We start from the raw sequence: 27,514 nt of genomic DNA on the forward strand, positions 1-27,514 counted from the left end.
AGGGCACTTTGGCAAATTGGGACATGGCCAAAGACTTCAGTCTTCTCCGAGTTTAGCTGGAGAAAGTTGTTTTGCAACTTTGTGAGACATAGATCTAAGTTTCATCTGCAAAGTTGTGGTAGTACACATTATTGCTGTGTATTAACTGGCCTAATAGCAGCATGTAGAGATTAAACAAAAGGGGTCCCTGGATTGACCCTGGGGCAAGCAGCACTGAGGATCAAGGAGGAGACTTTGCCTGTGGATATCATTTGTCACCTTGATAAGACAAGTCTCAGTGCTCTGGTGGGGTCTAAAATCTGACAAAGGATTGTTCATTTGTAGAAAGTTAATCAGCTGTTGGTAAACATCTTTGCCTAAAATGGGTCAGTAATTGTTCAATAGTGTGGCATCAAGACTGCTCTTCTTTAGGAGAGGGTTGATAACCACAATTTTCAAGGCTCTTTGGAATGTTCCAGATTAACAGATTGAGTCACAGGTGAATTGAACCAATTTCAAAAAAGTGTGATTAACTGTAGTTGGCAGATGACTGTAATTACCTCTTCAGGAATATAAAGGTACTTTATCTGAAACCTTTACATGAAGATGTTAAACTCAAAATTTGAATCCAAGAAAATGATCATTTTTCTTCCAAATCGCCCACCCTTAGCCCTACCATTATTCATTAAGCACCCCTCCTACTGTTTTGTCAGAGAGCGTGGAGTGTGGTTGGGCCTGAGCGATGTGCAGTCACCGGGAAAGCTTCTGTGGGTGAATGGCTCCGAGGCGCAGGAGGGAGAGGAAGGTCCTCCACCCCGATCTGCGCTAACCAGAGGAAATATTTGCATCTTCCTGGACCAGCGAGGACAGACCAGCTCACACTCATGTAATATCAAGAGGGCCTGTGTCTGCGAGCTCAAGCCCCAAGGTAAATGCAATAACTGACACTTTAAACATGGTTTAAACATGTTTGTTTGTTCTCAAATCTGAAATATCTTTCAGTGTTGTGAAAAGTGCTTCACAACAATTGCATTCAAATATTTGTATTATCTGATCATTATTATCAAAATTTGCCCATGATCCGAGGAAACATGGCCACCAGTCTGTGCCCAGAGCCTCCAAACACTTACACTCTATTGTATTTGTTCTTACTCCCTTAACAAAGCTATTGGGCATACCCTTAATTTTGTTCTTTGTTTTCTGTAAAATGAAAATTGACTGTTTTAGTAATTTTATTAAAGCAGATCTGTTTTGCAAAATCAACTTTTCAGAGCATTTAACCTTTTACTGAAGTTGTATTTGCAGTGACTTGTGCATGTTCGAGCAATCTTCAGTCTTATTTTCAAGGTACCATATTGTTGATACTGTCGCTGGTGTGCACCCACTGCTCTATACTTACTTTGTTCGTCAATTTTATTTTCTTAATCAGTGATGCACGTACGATTTAGCAGAGTTATATAGTAATTTTGGTACAAATGAAAAAAATCCTCGTGTGATCTGCAGCTATCCATCGGAGGGGCCGACAGCTACACGGCTCATGGAAGTCAGCAGACTTGTTTCTTTTATTAAGTCGTTTTACATGAATATTGCAATTTAAATGATCCAAATTGTAACATAATGATCTCATAGAATATAGATTATAACTATATAGCAGACACAAGCACAATATGTCTTCTTTAATGTTCAACCTCTGCTCCTCTCTGAAGCTAAAGGTTAAGTGTGTATGGCTTTCAGCAGGAGTCGTTTTAAGTTAGTTAAGGTCCTTTAAAACTTAACTGCACATTCCTTAGAGACATGAGCTTTGTGTCAGGCCTTCAAAGTAAGAGAGATTTTACTGTCACTGTCCGGAGGGCAGCACTATGGAAGGTCTTTCTGACTCTTCGGTCTCATCTTTGTTTGAACCTCAAAGTACATAGTGAAAAGAAAACCATTTTGATCTGAGACACGGTCCAGAACAAAGTGGTGAACTGTCGTGTAGTGTGTCTTTATTTTTTGAGCTCACTAATTTTCAACCATAAAAGGGAACCTCTAATGGATTATGAATAAAATCAAACTATTTTTTAAGGGTCTGTCACCTGCTTGAGTCCATGGAGATGTTATTCCTTTACCTAAAATGTTCCATAGGATGTTCTTAAACTTATGTATCTTGTATGAGGTGTTTTATTGCTAAAATTGTTTTATGCATGAAAAAACGTGTGCATTCGTACTATGAGCAGGCCTGGTGGCATCATCTGCTTGTTTCCACAGAAATAGATTAATTTACGTAGGGCAGATATTGAAATAGTGCCCAACTATAAATACCTGGGAGTGCATCTGGACAACAAACTGGACTGGTCCACAAATACAGATGCATTTTATAGGAAAGGCCACACCAGCTATATTTTCTAAGAAAGTTAAGGTCTTTTAATGTAAACAATAAACTGCTTCATATGTTTTATCAGGCAGTAATGGCTAATTCTGTTTTTTTATGCTGCAGTGTGTGTTTTGATCTCTTTCAAAAAAAGAGATCTTAGGAGACTAGAAAAACTAATAGAGAAGGCTGGTTCAACTATAGGGAGTAGTTTAGAGACTGGTTGAGATAGTGGAGCAACAGACACTCAGGATGGATTCTTTACTGAACAACATGGCCCATCCCCTGAATTCAGCTTTTGAACAATAGAGCAGACGGTGGATGTCCAGGATCGGTGAGCTGCAGGACAGAACATCTCAAGAAATCCTTCTTCCCAACTGCCATAAGACCGTACAATAAGGAGGTTTATAGCAGATGAAGATTTGAAAAGACCAACGATATGATTTTCCCCTTGGGGAAGAATAAAGTCTTTTTGATTTGATTTATTTCTTAGGTCTCTGGCATGTTTTGACCCAGGTCTTGCTGGGTAGTGTCCTGCATAAATCTGCCAGTACTTGTCCTTATTGTTGTGTTTTTATTTTTAGTTCGTGTCCCTGATGCCGGTGTGTACATAGTGGGCCTGGCTGTGTTTCCTACCCACAGTCCTTTGCTCTGTATCCAAGCAGATCAACTCCTAACTCCAAAACCAACAAGTGGTGGCACTGAGGTAAGGAATGCACACCGCTGTTTTAATTATTGTTTACTAAAATCTTAGTTGATGACCGTGTTTAGTTAACATGTAGAAAAATATTGAAAGCTGAAAAAATATGTGATTTTAAAAAAACAAAAAAACACATGATATTTCTAGAAGATTAGCATAGAAAACCTACCATTTTATCGATGAGGCAAAAATGTAGTTTATAATTCCTATTTTATCTCTTTTTAGGTTCTGTTGTTCCCCACTCTTACCTTTATCCATGCTGGTCGGGTGTCCTCGCTGGAGGTTGTTACACAGGAACTGCATACACAAGTCCAAGTTCGTTTCCAGACCTATAGACCCCACTGCCACTACCCTGACCATCACCTGCTGCTTCCCGGTGAGTCTTTCAGAGATGAAGTCACTTACGCTCTTAACACCTCCTGACTGGAGGTGTCAAGAAACGTTTAGACCACCTGATCCCATCCTCTGAGACTATGTTCAACACTTGCCTTCACTGAACATGTCTGAAACTGTTAGTTAAAGGATTCAGAGGAGAAAGCTGGGAAAACAAGAGAAAGTAGGGCAAAAAATCGACATTAAACTCAAATGATCAAGGTCATCTCCCACATGAGCACATCTGCTTCAATACATAATACTGTGATAAAGTAATGCTGTGTTTTTTGTTTCCTGCTCAAAGCTGTACTGTAGATATCAAAGACAATAGGGCACAGATAAGTTAACTAACTACTTAAAACAGCATACGTTTGTATAGACTAAATGTGACAGTGACACCAAAATACTGTATTGGATAATTTAGGGTTTAACATATAAATGCTTTTTGCACATTTGTATTTCTGTCAAGACTCTATAATTATTTGAAAATGTATGCGTTGTACGAGTCCCAAGCTAGGATAATAAGAGTTAAACCAATGCCAAATGATTATACAAATAAAATGTAGTTGGAGCCAGATAATTGCTGTGAAAAACAAAAACATTTTAATATGAAATGAGGCATGCTTTCCAAAATTCAACCTCACTTATTTCCAAAGCACTTAACAATGCAGTTAACCAAAGTGCTGTACACAAAGTAGAACAGAACACATAGCAAACAGTGGTAAGGGTAAATAGTCGACCAAAGAGAAAAAGTGAGTCTTTAGGAGGGACTTAAAAAAAAACAGGTGAGTCGTCTGTAATGACTTGCTTCTAAATTTATGTGTCAGGTTGTGAAGATGTGAAGACTTGTGCACCCGTTGCTGTTTGTGTGCCCAATGGTACTGAAACCAAAGACCCTCCGTCTTGCCCCCCACTGCAGCAGTGGTGCCCCTTTCAGCAGCAGTGCCTGTCCCTGTCCGTCCCGTGTTCGCCATCTTCCTGTTCCAACTGCTCCCAGGCGCACAGATTACCCCACAAGGCACGCAGGCCTCGCTACATGCTGCAAAATGAGGTGGTCTTCACGTTGCCAGCAGGACCCTCTGCACACATACAGGTATTTGAATGTGTGGATAATAAAGACTGGACAACATATTGAAGTTTACTTTGAATGTAATCAAAACAAAGATTGTATTGTGTTTCATAAATGCACTTAAAAGTCATAAAAATAGTACCAGTAAATAGCAATGGAATACATAAATAATCATAATAAATAAAAAGTAATATGGCTAACCTCTACAGTTACTAGTGTTAGATAGAAGATTTTAACAGCTAAGTCCATTTCTTGCAATATAATTATCAACAATATTTTATTACAGTACCAGGCACTGTCCCAAGGAAAAAAAAAAATCTAATTTAGATGATCCTGAGACAATATACTGTGTTAATGTTACATTTTGATGTTTAATGCAGCACTTTCTGATGGCTTCAGTTACCTCTCAGTGGCGTATAAAAATATTCTAATTGCATCAATTGCAATAAAATAAAAATTGTGACCTAGGCTTTAAAAAGTTGTGTTATAATTTCATCCACCCCTACGTAAAAAAGTAATGTAAATGTGTGTGTTACCAGATACAAGACCAAGTAGAGGACCTCCTCGTCTCCCCGGGGGATGTCTTTGCTCTTCAGCATGATGCTGGCCCAGGATCCCTCCTCCGCTGCCAGCCTGCTTCTCACTCTCTCTGGCACCAGTCAGTTTTAGCCATAAATCAATCAGAGTGGTTTTGGTTGAACAACTCTAGATCTTATGAGGAACATGAGGCAGGTCGTATCCCAGACCCTGAGCTGGACATTGAGGCGCTGCTTGTGGATGGGGAGGGGCGATGGGAGGCAGAAGTAGTTTGTCCTGTCAGGGTGCTGTATGCAGGACACAGTGAGACCCAGCTACAAGGAAAGCATCTGATGACTGGTTTAAAAGAACCTGGCCTTTACAATCTGCTGGTAAGAAAAGAAGACATAATATTGTTCATTAGTGTTAAAGATGTTTTATGTAACTTAAGTGGAGAATGTCTGGAACCTAGTGTGACATTAAACTTAACTATGTTCATAGAGACAAGCAGGTGTCTCCACTATTTACCAAGTTTCAGGTCAAATCTATGGAGAAGCTAGCCCGCTCACAGTAAAAAACAAAATTACTAAAGTATAACTGTATAATATAACTGTAATTGAATAAATGTAAGATGTATAATTTTCATGCTATATTGGGAAACATTCCGGGCAAACCAATAACATCTCTATGAGATGAACATTTGATGGACCCTCCACCCAAAAATAACTAACTACTTGCTGTTTGGATGTTGTAGGTGTATTCTGCTGAACCGTCCTATCCAGCATCGGACAATTGTTTGCTGCGAGTGGTGCCTCCTTTGGGCTTAACTATCATCCACCCAACACTTCAAAATGGATCCATTTACCTCCAGCCAAATGATACTCACATACTTCTGCGTGTCCAGTCTCGATATTTGACCACTGCGACTTGGAGTGGGACCAATCACACTGTAACCTTTGTACCCACTTGCCCCTCTGAGTTTGTGTCCCACCCTGGTTTGTGTCAGGCTAGTTCAAACACAGGGTCCCAGGCTGACCCCTCTGAGCCCAGTCAATACGCTGTGCTCGATCTGGGGCCAGGGCTTGAGGGGCAGGAGCGTCCCATGCACCTGGAGCTGGAGGCCCATAATAATGTGACGGAGGCCAGTCTGTCTGTGGCGGTCCACCTGGAGGAGGCACTGCAGGGTCTGATGGTGCAGCCACATCCCACCCACAGAGTGCTGATGGAGTCTGTTGTGGTGCGCTTGGGCTTTTTTTTTTCCATTAAGTTAAAGTTAGGCATTTGAGGGTGTTTATATTAGATGTTATTTTTATTTATGTTTGCAGAGTTACACAGCATCTGTGGCACAAGGTTCTAATCCCACGTTCAAATGGACAGTTGATGACAAGCCTTATTTCACTTACTACAACACTGTACTCAATGTGATTTACCAGCATGCTGCGGTCTACAAGCTCACCGTGAGTGCCCCCAGTCTATTCACTAACCCTAACAATGTGACAACTATGTTTTTTTTCAACTCAAGCCAGCCTCATAACATATAATTTGAATTGACTCATGTGTACACATTATGTTATTTAAAAATGCTAATGAATGAATCGGGCAAATGCTATTTCAATATGTGTAACTGTAACACAATGTGAGCTTGTGGTATTTAAATTGGATATGATAAAAAAAATATATAATAAAACAACATCTAATAATGACTTTTTATGTTTCACCCTGTATAGCGTTGCCACCCTTCCTCTCTCTCTGACCCACTCTCTTTTGTGATACGCTTTTTACAGGTGACAGCCATGAACCATGTCAGCACCATCACACAGCACTTTAACGTGACCGTTGACAGGCTGGTTCCCATGGCAAACCTCTCAGTCCAGGGGGTCCCGGATGTTGTACCCCAGGGCTCCATTCAGACTTTTACCACCTCTGTGCTGCTGGACATGTCTATGACTGCTACCTTCCGGTAAAAATGGGGACAGTGGACAGACACTGTCATGCTGATGTTGCATACAAGTTTAATTAATGTTACGTGGCTGTGAAAAACTATTATCCTCAGTTTACTTGTTTTCCAACCTAATGACACAGCATGGTATCTCTGACTGCTCTTTTACTTATCCATAGCCTTTTCTCCCTGTTATAATCATCCCTTCATTTTTTACATCTCAACAGTAATCTTAGCTGCAGAGTCCTGGATTTATGGCTGCGTGGTTAGAGCAGATTGCTGACAAGAATTTTCCCTTCTTTTCTCACTGGCCCTTTTCTTTCTAGTTCTTTTCCTTAAAAAGTCCCACCCTCCTCACTCTGGCCTCTGCGCTCACACCAACCCTGATCCACTGCAGCTTCCTGTGTTTTGACTTTCCACTTTACTCTCCAAGTCTCTAATGCATCTAGTGACTGTAAATGGTTCTGTATTCTTTATTACTTTTACCTATTCTAAGTAATTTGAATTGTCTGTATTTTTGCTTTAGTTGGTGTTTTGGTGACGGTGGATATAAAGAGTTTGAATACAGGCCTCCATACTCTGCCTCACTGCAAAGCCCAGACTACCCCAATCAAATCTTGCTCAGCAACAACGTCACTTATGTCTACTCCCAACCAGGTATTCTTTATTAAATAGTTACAAGTATTTGCCACATACAGATCACATACAAACATTTTTTACTCAATCGCTTTACTTTAGATGGCACATTTAACATCTAAAACATTTTGAGGAGGCAGTGAACAGCCTGCACTTGAAAAAAACATGATGACTATTTTAGTCCCTGTTATAATTAATGGCAGTGAACCTTCAAACAACACCATATTGAAATATGTAAAATACAAATACAAATTTGGCTATCAGAAGATAGGGTATGATTTTGTGTTTTAAATTTGAATATTGCTTTAAAGGGGAACACGATAAATGCTTTGCTTAGAACAGGGGTTGGCAATCTTTAACACCCAAAGAGCAATTTGGACCCGGTTTCCACAGAAAAGAAAACACTGGGAGCCGCAAATACTTTTTGACATCTAAAATGAAGATAACACTGTATATATTGTTTGTTTTTACCTTTACGCTTTGTATAAACAGCTATAGTTTTTTCAAAATATCTGCATAAATATTTATTTTACTTGTTTAATGGGACTTCTGCTCCTCAACCTCGGTGCACAGAGTCTGCACTTCGGGGCTGTACGAAGTCACTTTCATCTTTAAGCATGACTGTAAGCTGTCGTCTGTGAGGCGTGGGCAGTGTTTGTTTTTAACATAGTTCATGGTGGAGACTAGCGGCTCATATATGTATGTGGATCCAAAGATCGACAGAACTTCAAATGTATATTTCTTCATGTTTATGTCGGTGTCGGGGGTGGAAAGTCTTTTTTGGGGGTATTCCACGATTGTGATGCTCATTTTGAGCTACAAAAAATCATAAAATATAATTTTATTTTAATATTTCAAGATCACAATAATCTTCCAATTTAGAACTAAAATTTAAAAAAGAACTAAGCACAAATAAAATACACATTAAATACTTATAAATAATTAAATAATTTATTTTCCCAAGGCACGTAGAGCCGCAGTATAAGGATGAAAGAGGCTCCAAGAGCCACGGGTGGCTGATGTCTAGCTTAGAATGTTCCACAGTATGGCATAACTATGGAAGGGCGAGCTCGCTCAATGTACATGTTTGTCAGTTACATAGTGCACCTTTAATTACATTCCTTCATTGTTTTAAATTTGGGCTTATAATTGATACAAATTAAGACATGTATTTTTCTTCTGTTCTTCTGCAGGTATTTACCCAGCTTTAGTGTCCGTGTCCAACCGTTATGAAAACATTAGTCAAACCATCAACATGAGTGTCTACAGCATCCTCAATCACGTGGACATACAGACAGAACCACAGCTTCTGCTCGTGGGCCAAGTTGCCCAATTTGAAGCCCATCCTTTGCCCTCTCCTTATGGGATCCACTACAACTGGCACCTTGGCGATGGCTCTGCACCACTACAGGGCCGACGGGTGAACCATACATATACTCATAGTGGAGTCTTCAATATCTGTGTCTTGGTCAACAACACCATAAGTTCTCACACCGCATATGCTGTCATGTTTGTGTTTGAGAAAATTGAAAACCTGACAGCGAATACATCCTCTCCATCTGAGCTGCACAGTCCTACAATAGTGTGGGCTCATATTATATCTGGTAATAATGTGACTTGGACTTTCTCTATGGGTGATGGGTCTGTCCACACTGTATCTGAACCTTATATATCACACCAGTACAAATCTGATGGCAACTACACAGTCAATGTTACAGCCTCAAATGCGGTGAGCTCTGCCTGGATAATCCTACCTGTGCATGTATTTATCTTCCAAATTGTCCACATTGAGCCAGCGGGGTGTGTCCATGAAAATACTCCCATAAATTTCCTGGCGTTTGTAACAGGAAATTCCTCAGCTCACCTTTACAAGTGGAAATTTGGAGATGATAATACCATTGATGTCAGGCATGGAAATCCTCAAACCTCACATACCTATGCAACAAGTGGGAACTACAACCTTACTCTGTCCATTTCAAGTGGTGTCAGTAAAGCGACTAAAGACGTGTTAGTTTGTGTGGAACCAGCTCTCCAAAACATCAGCTTCACTCATGAGAAGTCCCACTACGCAGTTGAAGAGGAAATTTGGTTTCAAGTCCGAGCTGAACCGAACTTTAACTACAGCTATGAGTGGGATTTTGGTCAAGGTGATAACCCTGTGCTTGCTGTAGGATCTGGAAATGTGGCCACTAAATATACAGACCCAGGTCATTACATTGTGACTGTCACCGTCTTCAATAACATCTCCTCTCTCAACACTAGTGTCAAAATTGAGGTTCAAATGCCCATTGGACCAATTGCAATTTTACATAATAGCACCAATCACAACAACCTGACTCTTAGAGAGCCCTATGCTTTCCACACATCTTCCTTAGCCACCAATGTCTCCTACACGTGGCACTTTGGAGATGGAATTGTGCATAATGGTCCAAGCATAGTTCACACCTACAACATTTCAGGAAATTACAATGTCACGCTAACAGCGGTGAACACAGTTAGCAGCAATCAGACAATTTTGTCTGTGGTGGTACTGGCTCCTATCAGAAACCTAACACTTAACTCAAGCTTGATTAATGTCCCTTTAAATGCCTCTGTGAATTTTGAAGCGCATATGGATGAGGGAGATGGCGTGCGCTATTCATGGATTTTGTGTGACCACTGCTCCTCAATTGTCGGGACGAATACGATGTTTTACACCTTTCGGTCCGTGGGTACTTTTACAATCATTGTGATAGCAGAGAATGACATTAACACTACACAAGCTAGCATCTTGTTATTTGTGCAGCGCGAGCTTGAGGGGCTGTACATTTTACCAGAAGATGAACTCAGCTGTATTGGTCCAACAGAGAGATGCTACTACGCCACAAATCGTTTACTCCACCTACAAGCTGGGTTGAAAGAAGGGACAAATATGACATTTACTTGGAACTTAATTAGAGAGTTTGAGCCTCACTTGTCAGTATATAATATAACTGGGAAAACTGTTGAGGTGAACTTCTCTTCTCCGGGCCACTGCAATATTTCTTTGCGGGCTGACAATCTTCTGGGCCATCTCACTGTTGATCGGACTATCAACTTTCTTGAACCAGTGGGAATGGTGTCTTTGAAAATCAGCCAAAATCCTGTTGCACTAAACTCTCCTATTCACATTAGCGTCTTAGCAAATAAAGGATCTAACTTAAAATACCGGTGGTGGATAAACAAAGATGTACTACAGTGGAACATGTCCTTTAAGACGCACAGTTTTGACACTGCTGGATTGAAATCAGTTGAAATAGAGGTTTTCAATGAAGTTAGCTCATATGTTTTGTCAGAGACAGTTAGGGTACAGGAAAATATCACTGGGCTAAGATTTACAATAAATTCAACAGAGCTAACTTACATATCAACTGGTGTTATAAACTGGTTACAGGGGGAGGTGGCCACTGGCACCAATGTAACGTGGACATGGACAGTTGATGGACAGACAGAAACAGGAAACGGAATATCTCATACCTTTCTCAAACCAAAACATACAGTTATTTCATTGAAGGCATCCAATGACATCAGTGAAGATGTCGTGTCCAGAGATGTTGTTGTACAGGACATGATAAGTGGACTCGTCCTCAAAGGTCAAAAGTGCGTACCTGTGGGCAAGGAGGTGGAGTTCACTGTAATGCTGGCGGCTGGTACAGATCCTGACATTGTACTCAGTATCAATGGAGAAAACATCTTAGTTATGCAACCCAATCAAACCCACCGTCACACTTTTACCAAAGTGGATGAATACATGGTTACCGTCACAGCTAAGAACAAGGTGAAATAGAAGACACTGTTTAAAAATGATGACATTTTCTGGTGTAATTTCTAACTTGTGATTCATGTTTTAGGTTACTACAAAAAGGCTTAAGTATAATCTCCACGTACAGGTGATGGAGACTGTGCGAAGCCTGTCCATAGTGGGCTGTTGTCCCACAGCCATCCCAGTTGGGGTAAAAAAGACATTTGTCGCTAACATTCTGACAGGCAGTGATGTTCGTTTCCTGTGGACCCTGGATTTGCATCATTCACACAAAGTTACACATATGAGCAAAGAGGTAACATTTTACCTGTTTAATATATAACATGTTTAAATTTCATTCAACAATTATGTTTTCTTTTACCTTAGGTGTCCTATGTGCCAGAAGAACCAGGGACACTGACCATTCATTTGAAGGCCTTTAATAGTCTTAATGAGGACTACATCACTAGGCATATCAAGGTGGTGAACCGGCTCAGTGGTGTGGTTGTGTATGCAGCGCCCAGGGACACTTTTATCAATAAAACGGTGACTCTGATGGCCTCACTCACACCCAGACAAACTCCTGTCCAGAACTGTCTGTGGGAACTGGGAGATGGATCAGCTCCTGTTCTGGCAGACACAACTGTTGGCTACATTTACAAGCAGCCTGGCCATTATCTTGTTAGAGTATGTTTTGTTTCATTAGACATATGTTTATATCTTTCCAGCTGACCCTGTCAGACATTAGTAACATGTTGCACTTGTCCTCCCCTGCCAGGTGAACTGCAGTAATGAGGTGAGCTGGGTGTTGGGTCAGGTGGAGGTGAATATTACTGTGCTAGAGTGTGAGGAGCCAGAGGTGCAGGTGGTGCAGGCCCCTCGCCTGCCCATCTGGCGTGCCCAGCCTACTCTAGTAGAGGCCAATGTGAATTTGAAAGGTTGTGTTCGTTACGGAGAGCAGTACCTCTGGCAGATCCTTGCTGCTCCCTCCTGTGATAATGGCAATCACAACCAAGTAATGTCTGAGTCATCGCTGCCTGTCCCTGTAATCCACATCCCAGAGGTGGACACCCGGCGCCTTCAGTTGTCGCTGCCTAAGATGTCCCTCCCAGCGGGGAACTACTCCTTAGTCTTTTCTCTGTCGTATGAAGGCGTGCCTCTGAGGAAAGCAGCCTGTTTGCAGCTCAGCGTCATGGCAGCCAAGTATGCGAATATTATTTTTACTAAATAAATTTTGTTTACTAAAACACTGAAATGATTATGATGAATTTTCCTCCAGGCTGATGCCTATAATTGAGGGAGGCACCTACAGAGTGTGGTCTCGGAGCCAGGACCTGCAGCTCAGCGCAGAGCAGTCATATGACCCCAATATGGACCTAGACAGCCAGTCCCTGCTCCACTACCATTGGGAGTGCATAGGAACTTCACAGGTAACACATTAGAACACATTAGATTATGTTTTTGTAATTCTCCTGTTGGCTGCTTTTTCAAACAAAAGCAAGTTGCATTTTCTGGCACGTTCCCTACTTAGACATGTTGTGTGGGATTAACTGTGCTTATGTTCTTTATAGTTGTGTTATATATAGTAGGTGCTGCTTCTATATTCTGTGGTGTGTGATTTCATCTCTTATTAGTCTCCAACTTAATGTTTCTAGGGGCCAGAGCACTGCTCCACTCTGAATTTTGGATTGGGGTCCAGCGGCCCTGTGCTGGGCATATCGGGTGTAGAGCTTGAGGCAGGAGTTGAATATACCTTTAAACTAACAATCAGCAAAGATGGCATGGCTCCAGAGTCCACCACACAGACTGTAAGAAATTTAACAGTACAAAATGAGATATTAATATTTTGTGCTTTTATAACAAATTAAATGAAAATGGATGTAATTGTTCACTGTATATAAATTGTAATTGTTCACTGTGTATAAAGTTTATTGACAAAAGAATGAAATATGTTTTATTATAAATATATTTTTGTGCTTATAGGTGCTCGTACAGAGCGGCCATATTCCTATGGTATATCTGGAATGTGTTTCTTGTAAGGCTCAGTCTTTTAATGAGGTCAGCCAAAACTCTAAAATCTACCTCAAAGGGACCTGTACCAACTGTGAGGGCTTGCATCGAGGGGTAAACAAACTTTCTTTTGTACTTGATGATAAACCATGTGAAAATGATCTGCAGTAAGTGAAACTTGTGTTTGTGTTTCAGCGCTGGACTGCCAAGAAATCACAGAATGAATCCCTGGTGCTGGACTCCTCCACAACCACAACAGGAAGTGACGGCATGCACTTGGTGCTGAGGCAAGGTGCCCTGCCAGAGGGTGACTCCTACATCTTTACACTGCATGTTACAGACTCTAGGTTGGACGGGGAGGGTGCTGCATCAATCACCCTACAACGGAACATGCCCCCTGCTGGTGGGGAGTGTCACTTGAAGGCTGGTGGTGAAGCGGGAGTGACCTATAGCATTGAAGATGGTGAAATCTGGAGAATACAAACACTCGTGGACCGGGTTCAGTTTAACTGCTCAGGTATAACTAAACCTACAAATCTAATTTCTATCACATATATTTGTGTCTAACTTTGTACTTTACTGTGTCTTCTATCTGTCTATGCTTTACAGGCTTCAGTGATGTAGGGGTCTCAGAGACCCCCTTGCTCTACAGTCTGTTGGTGACCAGGTGCAGGGAGGAGTACTGTGAGGACTTTTGTGTCTACAGAGGCAGCAGCCCTGAGCACGCAGCCTTCCTTCCACCAGGGTTTAGCTCAACCCGACATCGTGTGGCTGTGTCTATCACAGTGGAAGACCACCAAGGAGCTACCAACACTGCACTCAATAAGTAATTACCCTGTACAGCTTTCAACTCTTCTATATCTTATCTCAAGCTGTGGTTCCCAAATAGTGAAACAGTACTTAACAGTAGGTTGCAGCTAGATGGTACAATGTCATTTCAATGATTGGTTCATCTAAAGTTTTAATTCATGTATGGGCAATAGAGACATTTTCTACATTATGAAAAACATACATAGAGATATTCAACATGGGCAGCAAAATGTGTTTCATCCTTCACATGTTGTCAATGGTATTACTCAAAGATGTGCATTTTACTGATTATTTAGATCTCTTGAGGTTGAGCTTCCAGATCACCCCCTTCAGTATAGTAGCCTCCCACACTGGCTGTCTGACCTGACGGACACAAAACTCAAAAAACTACTGGAGCAAGGAGACTCTCAGAGGGTCAGGGAGCTGTCATTGGCTCTCATCACTGTTCTGAATGAGGTGAGAAAAGTCTTAAAACAGCCTTTTTACTACAACTTTTCATATTTGATTCAGCTTTGATTCAGGTTTCGTAACAACTTAATTAAACCCTAACCCCTTAAATTAGGTAGTTACTAAGCTTTAATCATATTTTTTCATGCTTTATTAAGGCTAATTTAGTAATAAAATTTTTTGTTCAATATAAAGAAAAAAATCATAAACATTTGAATTATAAAAAAAAGTGATTCAGCTAAATAACATTTTTTGCGCAACAGTACGAGCAGACCAGACAGCGGGGGTCCCAGGCAGAGCACTTGTATCGAGTTCGAGTCCGAAGTAACATCACCAGAGCTTTGACGTCTCTTGACCTGACCACGGTTAATGACATCCAGCAGACATCAGCAGCTTTAGCACAGTGCACGGTGAGAAGAAGGGAGTGAAAAGTGCCAGAAAAAGCTTAATTTCAATGCTCGTGACAGCATGACACAGGTTTGCATGTCATCTGTTGGCAGGCTGTGAATCGAGAGTTCATATGTGAGGAATGTCAGAATAGTACGCTAAAAAAACTGGAGTCCATGTTGAAAATCCTACAAACGGACACCAAGCAGGGCACTGTCACTCCAACTGAAATCGCCGACAATATCCTCAACATCATGGGTAAGATAATGATCCTTTTTCGATGGTATCACTTTACACAGTTACCACGGTGACAAAATGCACACATCCAGATACGTTTTTAGATGGCCTGAAAACTCATAAAAATACAAATGGGTTTAAACACGTTTTCAGGAGCCTGTGGGCAGCAGCTCTTTGTATTGATTATACAAAAATTGTCAAAAATATCAATAGCCAAATACTAAAACTAGTATGAAAACCAGATACTCATTTGAAGTTAACAAAAAATAAATAAACAGGACAAAATTAAATCTTTTCTGAATAGTTTTCCAGTGGTCTTGATTTATTCACCTTAGTCTGGAAGTTGCCATCATCATTTGGGTTGTATTATATTGTATAGGGCTGGTGATTTTGACAGCAAATAAGTTCTATTCATACTATAGAACCACTTTAAAGCCTCCCAGAGAATCGGTGCAGTGTTGACATGTTGAACATAGAATATTTTGCACAAATCATCACTACTTTATATCATATTTTTGAGGCAAACCTCCTGGTTTGGAGCGTTTTGAGGCAAAATAATAATTTTTTTAAGTTTAAGGGTGTCATGGCTTAAAAGCTTGTATGTATGCTAATTCATAACCTTGGTGCAAAGTAAGGCTGGCATTTAAATGGCCCCTCTGAGAATTAACGTTAATCCATCCATCAATTTTCTTCCGCTTTATTCGGGGCCGGGTCGCGGAAGCAGCAGTTTCAGCAGGGAGGCCCAGACTTCCCTCTCCACACACCTCTCCTCCAGCTCTTTCGGGAGGATCCCGAGGCATTCCCAGGCCAGCTGAGACACATATTCCCTCCAGTATGTCCTGGGTCTTCCCCGGGACCTCCTCCCAAGGGAGCGTAAATTAACTTTATTTATGGCAAATTGTATAGGCTTTTGTAAGACTATAGTTTTCTGTGAAGGTTTTATTAGTTGAATCTTTCAAGCTTTGTTTAAAGGGAGCACATTGTGCAAAATCAGTCATTTTGTAAGTTGTATTTTGACTGATTCATGCAGGTTTAAGTAATGCTGTATTGTCCTGCATGTGAAGCCATTTTAGATCAATATCACGACTTTTAGTATGATGATGCATGTGTTATAGATGAGCCCCTTGGAAGGAGCACCCCACAGGTCAGGGACATTTTATCTGAGACACATTTTCCAATTTCAACAAAGAACTCCCTGTTTTCTAGATAATACTTGAAACAGTTTAGTGCAGTACCAGAGATGCCCACCCAGTCCTCTAGTCTCTGTAAGAGGATCCCATGATCAACAGTGTCAAAGTCAGCACTCAGATCTAAGAGAATCAAGACTGAGACTTTGCCTGTGCCATTGTTCAGGCGGATGTCATTTATCACCTTGTCTAAAACTTGACTGGAATACATTGAAGGAGCTGTTCTTTTGGAGAAAGTTAATAAGCTACTTTTTCAAGTACTTTGCCTAAAAATGGTAGATTTGAGATTGGTCGGTAATTGTTCAATACAATGTGATGATGGCATAACTCAACCTTTGAGTCCAATGGAATTCCAGCCCTATTCACTTTAATGGCATTTTGGCTGCTCCAGGGCTTTGTACAATGCTGTTTTAAAATGTGTGACTCCATAAATACAACATTTTAATTTATTAGGAGGCAAATCCCTATTTCTGCTACTTGTATCGATGCTCAGACTACGATGTCATGCGGTGCATGCCCTACCACCTCAAGTATTCCACTGTAGTGCTGCATTGTTCTTAATGTAACCTCCTCTTCTAGGTGATCTCATCCATCAGGTGAGCCAATCGGCCTCCCAAATGTACATGCCTCCTGCCTATGTGGATGCCGCTCCAAAGCCATCGCATCCCATCTTCTCTCCCATAGAGGACCCGGGTAACTCCATATTTGACCCCCTGCCCCCCTCCCTGGAGCCACACCCCTTGAGAGTAGCTGCAAAAGCCTACAATCTGTCATCTGTGCTGATGCTGATTCTTATGCATGCCCGGGTCCTTAACGAAGAGCCTCTGAGGTTGAGAGGTGCAGAGATCGCTGCCACAGGGAAACTAGCAGACCCACAGAGCCTCCTGTGCTACCAGGGCAACAATAGTCCAGGTGAGCTTTGAGTGCTTTACATAAGGCTGGCAGTAGTTTGTGAAGAAAGCAGTTAAAAGCAATTAAAAGTAGAATAAATAGGAATTTATGTCAGAATTTCTGATGGATGGCAAGACTCACTGAAAGAAATACCAAAAATGCATAACCCCAAAACAATATAATTATTTGTTTGGGAATAGGTCCAATAACTTAATAAAAAAGCAATGCAAATACTTGGTTAACCACATTTTTAAGCTATTGTGAAAAAATACTTCACCATAGATTAGCTCCAGTAATTACTGATTTTTTAACCAGAACTAAACTGCATTTGGCAATTAAAAAGCAAATTCTATTGTTAAATTCTCAGCTGCCTACCAGCTCAATTTTAGACTCTAGGCATTCTTGCTATGATGTATATAACTATTATGTAAATGATCGACAATTTCTGATCGCATCAGGAATTAAACTGCAAATTTCACCAAAATTGTCAAATTGGTGTAAACTAGATGCACTTTGTAAATATCATTATGTTAACAAGGTTTTTGTAAAATTAGTAGTTTAACCACTCATATGCACTTTAACAGCAAAAGAAATTAATGAATATTTCTGATTTATTTTTTGATCCTAGTTTTATCTGTTTTGTTCCAGAGTGCCAGCGCTTCTCGATCCCCAGAGCCTTCAACAAAAGTCTTGGCAAAGCGGCAGCAGGAAACAGCATCATGCAGCTGCTGTTTCAGGTAAATCACGAAGAGTTTAAGAGATAATTAAGTTAAAGCAAACCTTATCTTGCCCCAGTACTGTTTTACTGTATAAGCAGCTCTTGAGCTCAAAATAATCAAGAAACATGCTAGTTGTTGTTAGCCTGGCCATGACTGCAAAGCTCTGCTCTGGTCTCTGCAAATTGTGAAAAGCGCTTATAAACTCATTGTGCAATTTTTTGAAAAAAAAATTGATTTCAGTTTTTTCACATAAAGTAGTTTTAGGGCAGGGAATTTAATACCTGGGTCAAAATTTTGCTGAAGTTGGAGTTTGTATTTGCAAATGGGAGCAATTTGTTTAAAAAAATCTAAATTTCAAAAAGACTTGTGTCCAAAATTTTGATAACTTTTGATGCCCCACCAATTGAGATAATTTTTACCAAATCAGAGCTTGTTTGGGTGAACGCCCGAGGAGGAGTTTGTAAAACTACAACCTTTACAAAAACTGCTGAGTCATGCATTGCTGTAACAATATTTTTTACTTACATTGTCATTATGTACTAATGTGTCACATTTAATGCAGTACATTTTTTTCCTTTGGTACTGATCCTATGCCCTAATGCATTTTTTGTGTGGTTGGGGGCTGATGTACAACTTTTTTTCACAAATAAGAGAAGAATTTTAATTTGAGGGAAATTTGGTATTGTTCATTGGGTGAAAATGAGAGGTTGGTCTCAAGAAAATTAATAATAATAAGAATATTCTAATGCAAAAACAATTTTCCAATTTTTTTTTAAATAAACTACCGGTATAATTTTTGGAAAGCTGTCCTTTCTACATCATGGTAAGGGTCCTTAGCCACAGCCAGCCATGATGCGTACTGCATATGCATTTGCACAGCCATACTTTGCACGGCTTTATGATACTAATACTAGGGCCACACACCTCACACAGTGTTAAGTCAGACAACAAAAGTAGGTTTTAAGACGCTCCCTTTCTATTTCCTCTCAGGTGGAGTCCAATCCATTCCCCTTCAACTATGTCCCAAATTACACAGTCTCAACTGAGGTGGCATCCATGGAGTTTCGGACTGAAAACGGAACACAGATCCCTATCTCAGGACTGGATGACAGCTTGGCCATCACTGTAGCTGTTAATAATGGCAGCATTGTGAATGAGGGGGGCTCTTTTGGATGGAGCGCCCCAGGACTGCCCACTGCTGGGTCTGTTAACATAAGCCACTGCGACTCAGTCATAGTCAAAGTCAATGCAAGAAACACCAATCGACAAGCAGGACTTTTTGTGCAGCTCAATTTCACATCTTTGGAAGGTGTGTTTTAACGTTTCATTTTAATTTACTTGTAGTATTTAAGAAAAAGCTTAAGTCATTCTGCTATTTTTTTCCAGACACCGGACACAAGGATAGAGACATAGATGAAGGGGGACCATACATCATTGCATACCTTCATTCTCATGACAGACCCAACGAGTTCAACTGCACTGATAAAAAACACATTGCACTAAATATGACCAGAGGACAAGATTTGGACCATAAGAAATTTACATTCTTCCTCTCCCCTGAGTAAGTTCTAAAGATGCAACTTTTCTGGTGTGGGGTCTGCCAACTGCTTGTCCCCAAGGAGATGTTATTGCATGTCATATGTTCTACAATATGACATTAAACTTATCAGTCTTACATTTATACAACTTCAGGTGTTTTATTTAAATAAAAAAAAACTTTAAAAAACATCCATTCTTATTGCGAGTAGACTCTCTCTTCATAGATTTGATCTATAACTTGGTCTAATGGTGTCATGGTGTCTTTGCCTCCATGAAGGTGGATAAGTTTGATGCTATACTGTGGAACATTCCAGGATAAGCCCTTACACATAACCCAGTGGCGGTTCATCCACCAGAAGAGTTACAACAGAGCACTGTTAATATTTGTATAGTGAAACATGTATATTCTTGATGCTGGCAAATGTTTATGAATATTGTATAATGTAAATGTCTAACTTAAATGAACCTCTGTTCTTGCAGATCTTATGACACAACTCTGGAGTACTTTATCAACGTGAGCACATCCTGCAGTTCCAGTGCACGACCAGTAGGGGTGCATCTGGAGGTGGGGGTGTTTGCATCTCTGTGCCAGTACTTCAATGAGAGTGACAAACAGTGGAGGACAGATGGTATGGTGCCACTGGCAGAGACGAATGCCACCAGAGCCGTGTGTCGCACCAGGCACCTTACGGCTTTCGCTGCGGGCCTCTTTGTCCCGCCTAACGCTATCAGCTTCAAAATCCCAGTTAGTATCATAATAACCACTTTGCTTATGTATAGTATCTACCGACCTATTTATCTTTTACATTTCATTGGATATTTGGTGCCAGAAAAGGTAAAAAATATATAACCCTGCAACCTTATTTGGAAGATTACGCAGCAAGTTTCCATTCTTAATTTTTCCATGAACACCTTAACTATATTCAAAGTATATTTTAAACAATTTGTTCTTGTGCATTGCAGGACTAAAATACAGACAAACAAAGGCTCTCTTATTAATCAAATTTAGCATATCTTCAAAGCAGCAACTTTGTTGTTACCTTGTTGACAACCCATCTCTGTTAGCATCATAGCCACTCAGTGAATTTCCTATGGTACAATTTTAAAAAATGCAACTTTTAACATAATCTTAACTTTCCTTTAGGAGCGATATGGAGCGCCTAGCCTTGTGGTGCTATTGATGTGTGTATTGGGGTTGCTAAGTTATGTCGTAGCAGCTGCCATTTTGCATAAACTGGACCAGATCGATCTCCGGCGGGCTGGTGTTGTTCCTCTCTGTGGTCAGGAGGGGCTCTTCAAATATGAGGTGCAGGTCAAAACTGGCTGGAGCCAAGGAGCAGGTGAGTTATGGAAGCATATCAGACAAGAAAACAGAAGATACACTTATATGCTGTGAATGTTATGTTCAATGCATCAACAAAAAACAACTCTGGGTTTCTATTTGTGCCAATATTACTCTCTGCAGACACTGAACAACGGGTGGCAATCAATACAAATCTCTTTCCTAATGGCTGTATGTGAATGGAGGCTTGATAAAAAGTTCTTTGATTGTTGCTGTGTTTTTTTGTGCAACTCAGTGTTTTGCATCTGCAGTGTTTTGTTTGAGAGCTTTATAAAGTCCATTCATCTTGGCCATCTTGTTTTAGGTACCACTGCTCATGTTGGCATCAGTTTGTACGGGCGAGAGAGCCGCAGCGGTCATCGTCACTTGGACAGTCGAGGTGCCTTCACACGTAACGCTCTCGATATCTTCCACATCGCCACGGATACCAGCCTGGGCAATGTGTGGAAAATACGGATTTGGCATGACAATAAAGGTAATTGGTGCTGCTAGTTTTAATATCAATAACCATTCAGTGAGTAATAGGTAACAGAAACACAATTTTACATAATTTTTTCTCATGTGTGTCATCTATCGCAGGTTTGTCCCCAGCGTGGCTGCTACAGTATGTCCTGGTCAAAGATCTTCAAACAGGAAGCAGTTACTACTTTCTGGTTGATGACTGGTTGTCTGTGGACAGTGAAAAAACTGGAAGAAAAGTGGAGATTGAAGTAGAGGCCTCAGGTAAGTCACTGTATATCCTAATTCAAGTGAAACATGATGTTTGTTTCTGTTAATAGTATAAAATCTGCAAAGAACAAAATATCCTCACTACATGGAGTATTTATCTGTATGAACCTCATTAACCATGTATTTTGTAGATGTCTAATGTTTTTAAAGGTATCCTGGACATGCTTGAAATATGCTTTGTGAACTGAATGTTGTCTTAAAAATATAAATCCCAAATATAATTGCAAAAAAATCACAGTATTGTAGCCATCCATGGGGTCAAATCAGTATTATATTTTATATTATGAAAAGTCCTTAAAATGGTGCCTATAAACATGAAACTGAAACCCACATTGTTCTTTGTTGTAACATTTGTTTACTTGTGTGAATTGTTTCAGAGGATGCAACTCTCCGGCAGTTACCACGGCTCTTGCGCACTGAGCTGGAGAGAGCGGTGTGTGAAAGCCACCTGTGGGTGTCACTATGGGAGCGGCCCCCACGCAGTCCCTTCACCCGCCTACAAAGGGCGACCTGCTGTGCTTTGTTATTGCAGCTCATTCTTATGGCAAACACGCTGTGGTACAGCATAGTCATTGACAAAAGAATCAGGTACTGCATTTGTAGTTCAAATGTTTTCTCAATGTTCACATTATGAGTTAAACATGTTCATGAATGCAATTGTCTTATCAGCACATGTAATGGCAGCAATTTAGTTAAAGATGCACTATGTAACTTGTGGAGGGTCTGCAACTTGTTGTATATAAGGAGATATTATTGCCTCAGTGACCTCATTCGTGAAAGTGTGTGCCAAAATGTATTTGAAAGAATTGGTACAGACAAAACAAAAATTTATTGAGATTTATAAAACCCTCCGTGTGCACTCCTTGACACACTTTACTTTCGAAGTTTGCGGTGTGCTGCAGAAATCTGCCACATGATCCTATCTCACGTCACATCATGCCCCTTTAATGCCTCTTTTTTTACCATAAAAGGACAATTCAAAGTGAGTTCTAAATGAGATTTACCTAAACATGAGCTGATAATGAGCCAATAATGAGCCAATAATGATCCGGTTTGATTGACACACGGGGCAAACACAGAGGGGCTCAGGGGAGACGTGCATAAGTGCTTTATTGAAATGACTGATGTTTTGGAGAACATGTATGAGTGTGAAACGCCTGCAAAAGAGGCTGTTTAATTCTCATATGGCTTTGTGCTCACTGGTGCATGCACAAGTTTTAGTGTGTGAAAGACGTGCCAGCACTGCAGTCTGCATGCATGAGTGTGGAGGGGACATGGGAAATACGTGAATGTGTTTAGTTTTGGTCACGAGACTGCTGGAATACATAAAAACACATATGACATGTCCACAAAGGAGTCCCAGCTACTTTCCTAATTATAACTTGAATTATTAAGTTTCCTGTCACAATCATTGACTATTGCTATTAGCACACTCGTAATATACTTGTATATTCTCAGAATAAAAGTTAAAACATTATGTATCTAAAACAGCATGTTTAGTAGTCTCACATTTTATTCTGTGCATGGTTAGATTGGTGTGGATGTTTCTGGTTTGTGCTGGTTTATTCATATATACCCTACCTGTGACTGCATGTGTGCAGCTGTCTCCAGTCCGTGGTCTGACAGTAATCTGAATATTTGATTTTGTGCTTCAGCTCAAGGGCCGTGTCAACATTTTCTTCTCTGAACGGGGAGACAGTAGCGGCAGGTATAGTGGGCTGCCTGGTTGTCTACCCGATCTATCTGCTTGTATTCACACTGTTCAGAATGAGCCGTAGCAAGGTAAACATGCTCACAACAATGCACTGCACTGCCAGATATTGGACCATAATCACACGGTTTTCTTCTGGTTTGTTCCGTAGTGTGTGACTGTGGAGCAGGTACCTCCACAGGTCGACCAGGAGTCAGTGGAGATCGATGACTTTCTTGATAACTCCATGGCTGGAAGTTCATTTCTCTTTTTTAGTGGAGAGGTATACACATACTCGCGATTCACTTCTTCAATAAAATGTCAGCAGTAGGATTAACTTGCTCATGGTTGTGTTGTACAATATTTTTAGACCAACTCTGAAGAAACAAATGTTGATTTACCTACCCCATCAACAAAAAGGTGAGCAATAGGCTGTGCAATAGCATAATACTGGAAAAAATTGTATCATTGTTTTCCATTACAAATAGCTTCTTATGATTTAGATATTTCAATTCAGTTATTTTTTTATTATTTATAGCTTGTAGAAAAAAGAAAACTCTTTTGGATTAAGTGTAGGTTTTGAACTTTCTAAAACTGCTTTATTGTGTTTCAGTGATGAGAGCTGGGACATGGGAGAGGAGGACATGGAGGACCGTGATTGGCCGGAGCTCATGAGTGAGGTGTCTGCAGTGGGCGGGGCAGGGCACGGGGCCGGACTCCCCAGACTGAAGCGGGGTCAGGGGAGCAGGCATTTAGGAGTGGACATAGCCTTTAACCCTGATAATGAAGACGGACAGCCCAACAAATACTTCACCTCCTCAGGTAAACGGCTTTGGTGTCATGTGTTTTCAGGATACAGTGGCTATGTATAAATGCACACCAAGAATCTGACCATTACTTGATTTCATGTAAATAGTCACATTATTTCTCTCTGATTGTTCACACCTGGGAGGTTTTGGCAAGGAAAATTATACAAATTAAGTCAAAATGTGAGATAAAACTGAAAGAAAGTTAAAGTTTACCGTACATTGTCCCACATACAACAGTTACAATAAAAACAAAAAACATTGATTATTAACTGACACATGTTGCCAGGTGTTCTGATTTCTTTTGTGCTTGTAAACACACAGCAATAATCTGATCTATCTATTGGGTTATCTCATTGTTCCAGTTATCCAGTTTTTCTGGTTGTGCAAATTTACCAAGTGTTCAATCTGACATTTAAACTTTGTAGATGAAGATTTAATAAAACACATTTTGGCTGATGGACAAAACTTCTTCCCTGAGGCTGATGAAAGTGAAATGGCAGATCTGTAAGTATCAGCTCAATACATAATCACACTTTGATGATTTAAGAAGTTATCACTGATTTTAACCCAAAGTGTATTGGCATTTAGATCAAGCATCTTTGGGGACAAAACTGAAGTTATTCTTCTTCAGAAATTAAATGAACCTCTTCCTCTTGAAACTGTCAGAAGGGACCCACCAAAAACTGCGTTCACATCAAATACAGGTGGGTTTTAGGACACACTGAATAACAGGTACTTTTTAAGTAGCTATAGTGTGATCAGTCTTTTTTCTTTGGTATTTCTCTTTGTGTAGTGGTGACAGATGTGTGCCGCCCGCGGCGCTTCCCCCCCTGGTGCGGTCGGGCTGCTCTGTGGGGCAGCTGGGCAGGAATCACTCTGGCCAATGTTGTGTCCATTTGGGCAGGGCACGGGTTTAGTCAGAAGGTGGCCATGATGTGGCTTATTTCATGCTTTTCCAGTGTCCTCTGCTCCTGTCTCCTCCTGGAGCCAATCAAGGTAAACAGCTTGTACTTAGAAGAGCTACAAGTTAAAGATGGGGTATTACCCTTCTATGGGGTGTTAGCTGCTAAAACATAATATATTTAGATCACCATGTTATCTTTTTTGTTTTTCTAAAATGCTGTATTTGCCAAAAACAACATATTAACATGTTTAATACGTTTCACTTTAGTTTTTGACGCCCTGAGTCCCCTTTGCGCTCCATGCTAAGCCCGTCTCAGAGTGTATCACATTTCATCATCTTTAATTGCTTATTTTCAAGACGCCATATTGCCATCAACTCCTGTTTTAACTACCACCGGTATATGCCCACTGTGACGTACTTACTTCATTTTACAATTTTATTGACATGCATAGGATTCAGCAGCATTGAGTTGTCATTTGTAATTTTCATTAGTCACGACAGCGCTGCTTGCTGGCAGTCTTTAAGTATAAAAAAAAAGTGAACCGAAAACCAATTTTCTTTGGTTTGCATTTATGCATTAATATAAAACCAAAGATAAGTAAATCAATATTTATACAGTATGTAAATAGAACATAACAATTCGAGTGTAAAACCAATGGTTAATTGTGATGAGTTATTATAAAATTATCCTATTTGCTTCACACTGGAAAAAACACAGGAAAAAACATGTTTACACCCGGATCATCTCTGCAGGTGATCTGTGAGGCTGCGTACTATGCAGTGTTTGTGCGTCGACTGCGCCCAGAGGACCAGGATGTGCTGGTGGAGTTCCCCCGGGTGGAGAGAGTGGTGCAGAGGGTCCACAGAGTGCGTCCCCCACAGGGCTTTGCTCTGTCCCAGGCCCGACAGCAGGCACGCAAAGTCCACATGCTGCACACCATGTTAAAGGTGAGGGTTACCAAACCGAACTGTGCAAAGAGTTTTAAGCATGTAATCACATGATTGTGCACATCTGTGCAGGTTTCAGAAAGAAATTATGGGGCAAAAATAAAACAGAAAATATAAAAGTGTTATTTTGAAATTCATTGTCCATCCATCCAATTTCTTATCTAAGACTGATTAACTGACACATGTCACCAGATGATGTAGATGATCAGATTTCTTATGTGCATGTACACACACACACACGTGCATAACTGCATACACACACACCAAAATCAGATCCGATTACTGGGTGCCTGAGTATACTAGTTATTTCATTTTTACTGGGCATGTAAATGCACCCACTGATTAGCAAAGGGAAGTTTTAGTTCAGGTCTCAACAATTTATCTTTGGCTCAAATGGCAGTCTGTAATGATTAGATTTTTCCAATTCCCTGTTCTTTTATTCAGAACTCAATCTATTGACATTTATATATCAATATTGCTCTTTGATCTATAGACATTTCACTTTTGCACAGTACAGTATAAAAAATCTGTATGTTGAATCTCAGATATTGAACCCTGTTGACCCCTCTCTGCAGAACTTCCTGGTTTATATGTTTTTGCTTCTGGTGGTTATTCTCCTGAACTACTCGGACTCAGCCAAAGACACTCACAGTTTGAGGCTTCGCACTCAGCTCCAACAAGCCTTGCACATGCCCGAATACCAAAGAATCACCAGGTAATAAAAATAAACCAGCTGTACTCTGTAGGCGTTGCCCTTTGCCTTCAAGCATGAATACATTAAGGGTTTTTTCTATACATTGCACATATCATTATCAGGATAACCTCTGCCTTCTGTAAAGTAGTGCATGCTTTTATATACTTCTAGCCGAGAGGATGTGGTGATGTGGCTGAATGGGTCCTTGTTGCCACGACTACTGGATGACTCAAGACTCCTTCAAGATACAGGAAGTGTATTGCTTGGTACTGTAAGATTTCGACAAATCCGTGATGTACAAGGTGAGTGTGACAGTTACCTGACCAAATTTTTTTTGAAGTAAACAATTATATTATTTATTATTTAATCCTAAAAAAATTAATAATATATATTGTTTCATCTGAAGACTGCAGTGTATTCAAAACAAAGACATCTTGTTAATGATAAAACAGTTCTCTCCAGGGATGGGTGATATGGCAAGACTATGCATCACAGTTTATGTCCATTGATCACAATTCTTTGCATTTCAGTTTTACTCATTAATTCTCGCTTAATTTCAGTAACGTAAACAAGAACAACTTACAATCAGTGCTCTTAACCAAAACATAGAGAAATTAATTCCTCAAAAGTGTGAACTCTTCACCCAATAACATGGTTTGACTGATAAAGGATTGGCTGTGGACCTATTGGTTAAAGTGACAGGTTTTGATGATTCTCTACTTTTTACTTAATATGGTGGGGTAATGCATGTTGTAAATAAAAATGACAGTTTTACACCAATCAAGATGCAATTCAATTGCAAAATATGTTGGAAATTACAGGAAGTACAAGGTTCTAAAATTCTGTCCTA

General features: G+C 40.3%; 1 protein-coding gene across 1 annotated transcript in view; it reads left to right on the forward strand.

The window, feature by feature from the left end:
• Positions 1 to 27,514, forward strand: part of pkd1a (polycystic kidney disease 1a) — a 60,205-nt gene that overhangs the window by 25,454 nt on the left and 7,237 nt on the right. The window contains 40 exon segments of the mRNA XM_055225227.1: positions 693 to 907; positions 2,914 to 3,035; positions 3,255 to 3,405; positions 4,229 to 4,494; positions 5,010 to 5,378; positions 5,741 to 6,223; positions 6,312 to 6,443; positions 6,771 to 6,946; positions 7,452 to 7,582; positions 8,755 to 11,357; positions 11,431 to 11,637; positions 11,709 to 12,008; positions 12,100 to 12,524; positions 12,601 to 12,751; positions 12,977 to 13,129; positions 13,305 to 13,445; positions 13,527 to 13,848; positions 13,941 to 14,157; positions 14,438 to 14,597; positions 14,852 to 14,998; positions 15,089 to 15,233; positions 16,979 to 17,311; positions 17,939 to 18,027; positions 19,000 to 19,318; positions 19,396 to 19,570; positions 20,029 to 20,293; positions 20,693 to 20,888; positions 21,195 to 21,365; positions 21,470 to 21,613; positions 21,997 to 22,207; positions 23,275 to 23,401; positions 23,482 to 23,592; positions 23,680 to 23,729; positions 23,923 to 24,131; positions 24,544 to 24,622; positions 24,707 to 24,822; positions 24,912 to 25,114; positions 25,776 to 25,970; positions 26,546 to 26,685; positions 26,836 to 26,966. Of these exon segments, the coding sequence (XP_055081202.1) occupies positions 693 to 907; positions 2,914 to 3,035; positions 3,255 to 3,405; positions 4,229 to 4,494; positions 5,010 to 5,378; positions 5,741 to 6,223; positions 6,312 to 6,443; positions 6,771 to 6,946; positions 7,452 to 7,582; positions 8,755 to 11,357; positions 11,431 to 11,637; positions 11,709 to 12,008; positions 12,100 to 12,524; positions 12,601 to 12,751; positions 12,977 to 13,129; positions 13,305 to 13,445; positions 13,527 to 13,848; positions 13,941 to 14,157; positions 14,438 to 14,597; positions 14,852 to 14,998; positions 15,089 to 15,233; positions 16,979 to 17,311; positions 17,939 to 18,027; positions 19,000 to 19,318; positions 19,396 to 19,570; positions 20,029 to 20,293; positions 20,693 to 20,888; positions 21,195 to 21,365; positions 21,470 to 21,613; positions 21,997 to 22,207; positions 23,275 to 23,401; positions 23,482 to 23,592; positions 23,680 to 23,729; positions 23,923 to 24,131; positions 24,544 to 24,622; positions 24,707 to 24,822; positions 24,912 to 25,114; positions 25,776 to 25,970; positions 26,546 to 26,685; positions 26,836 to 26,966 (10,280 nt within the window).

Source organism: Periophthalmus magnuspinnatus, chromosome 1 (genome assembly GCF_009829125.3).
Source record: "Periophthalmus magnuspinnatus isolate fPerMag1 chromosome 1, fPerMag1.2.pri, whole genome shotgun sequence".
In the NCBI taxonomy this organism is placed as follows: domain Eukaryota; kingdom Metazoa; phylum Chordata; class Actinopteri; order Gobiiformes; family Gobiidae; genus Periophthalmus; species Periophthalmus magnuspinnatus.